Genomic DNA, 806 nt, shown 5'->3' on the forward strand with positions numbered 1-806 from the left:
GCGCGAAAAAAGCCTAGGTCCAAGACGTTCAGGTCTGGAGAATTTGGGGGCTGGAATTTCAGCTGCATGTCCCAGCCATCTCTTTGACACGCTGCGACGATATCAGCGTCGCATTCTGGCACATGCGGGCGGGCGTTGTCTTGTTGAATAACGATGCTTCTCCCACTTCCTTTCGGCCATACGGCCATGATGGTTGGGATTACCCTCTCAAGAAGCATGGCCTTGTACCGGTCGAGTCACACTAAACAGGAACTGTTTGCATTGTTCCTGCCGGACGATTGCGGCTTTTTCGCTGAGCTGGCACTTGAGCTGTGAAGTGTCATGTGCCAATCTTGCCAACGAACCAAGTTTTATTCACATCATCCCAACGTGGACGGGCAACGGCAGAGAGAAATATTACCTTCGTGATGAAGCGCTTGGACTTGCAGGTTCTATGAGGAGGTTCCTCGCCAGGTGCCAAGTAGTATAACCGCTTCACCCGGGTTGTAAAAAACCATTTCTCGTCGATGTGGACGCTTTGCATCATGTCATCAAAGACAAATTCCGATGCGTCTATGGCATGTTGGTGAATATGGTTCATCGCCTAACAGGTCTGCACCACCTTGTTGGTATCTGTCAGCGCTGGGCACAGAGTGCTGTTGTACTTTCGAAAGATGCCACGTCGATAATATTGGAAGAGAGTTGTACGAGGTATGCCCATGGCTGCAGCGATCGACCTGAAAGTGGTTCGTCTGGCCTTTGGAAAGGCTCTTAGACGGTTTGCAACGTCATCGTGCTTGAGGTTTCGACCTGAGTTCCTCTTGCGT

The 806-nt window shown here is 50.7% G+C and overlaps 1 protein-coding gene across 1 annotated transcript; it reads right to left on the minus strand.

The window, feature by feature from the left end:
* Positions 1–58: 58 nt before the first annotated feature.
* On the minus strand, positions 59–580 carry H310_13374 (hypothetical protein; the record flags this gene model as incomplete). The annotated part of the gene is made up of 3 exons (XM_008880849.1): positions 59–169; positions 229–309; positions 401–580. 3 exons carry the CDS (start codon positions 578–580, stop codon positions 59–61), a joined length of 372 nt encoding a protein of 123 aa, XP_008879071.1.
* Between the last annotated feature and the right edge of the window lie 226 nt (positions 581–806).

Source organism: Aphanomyces invadans (genome assembly GCF_000520115.1).
Source record: "Aphanomyces invadans strain NJM9701 unplaced genomic scaffold supercont1.50, whole genome shotgun sequence".
Classification (NCBI taxonomy): Eukaryota; Oomycota; class Saprolegniomycetes; order Saprolegniales; family Verrucalvaceae; genus Aphanomyces; species Aphanomyces invadans.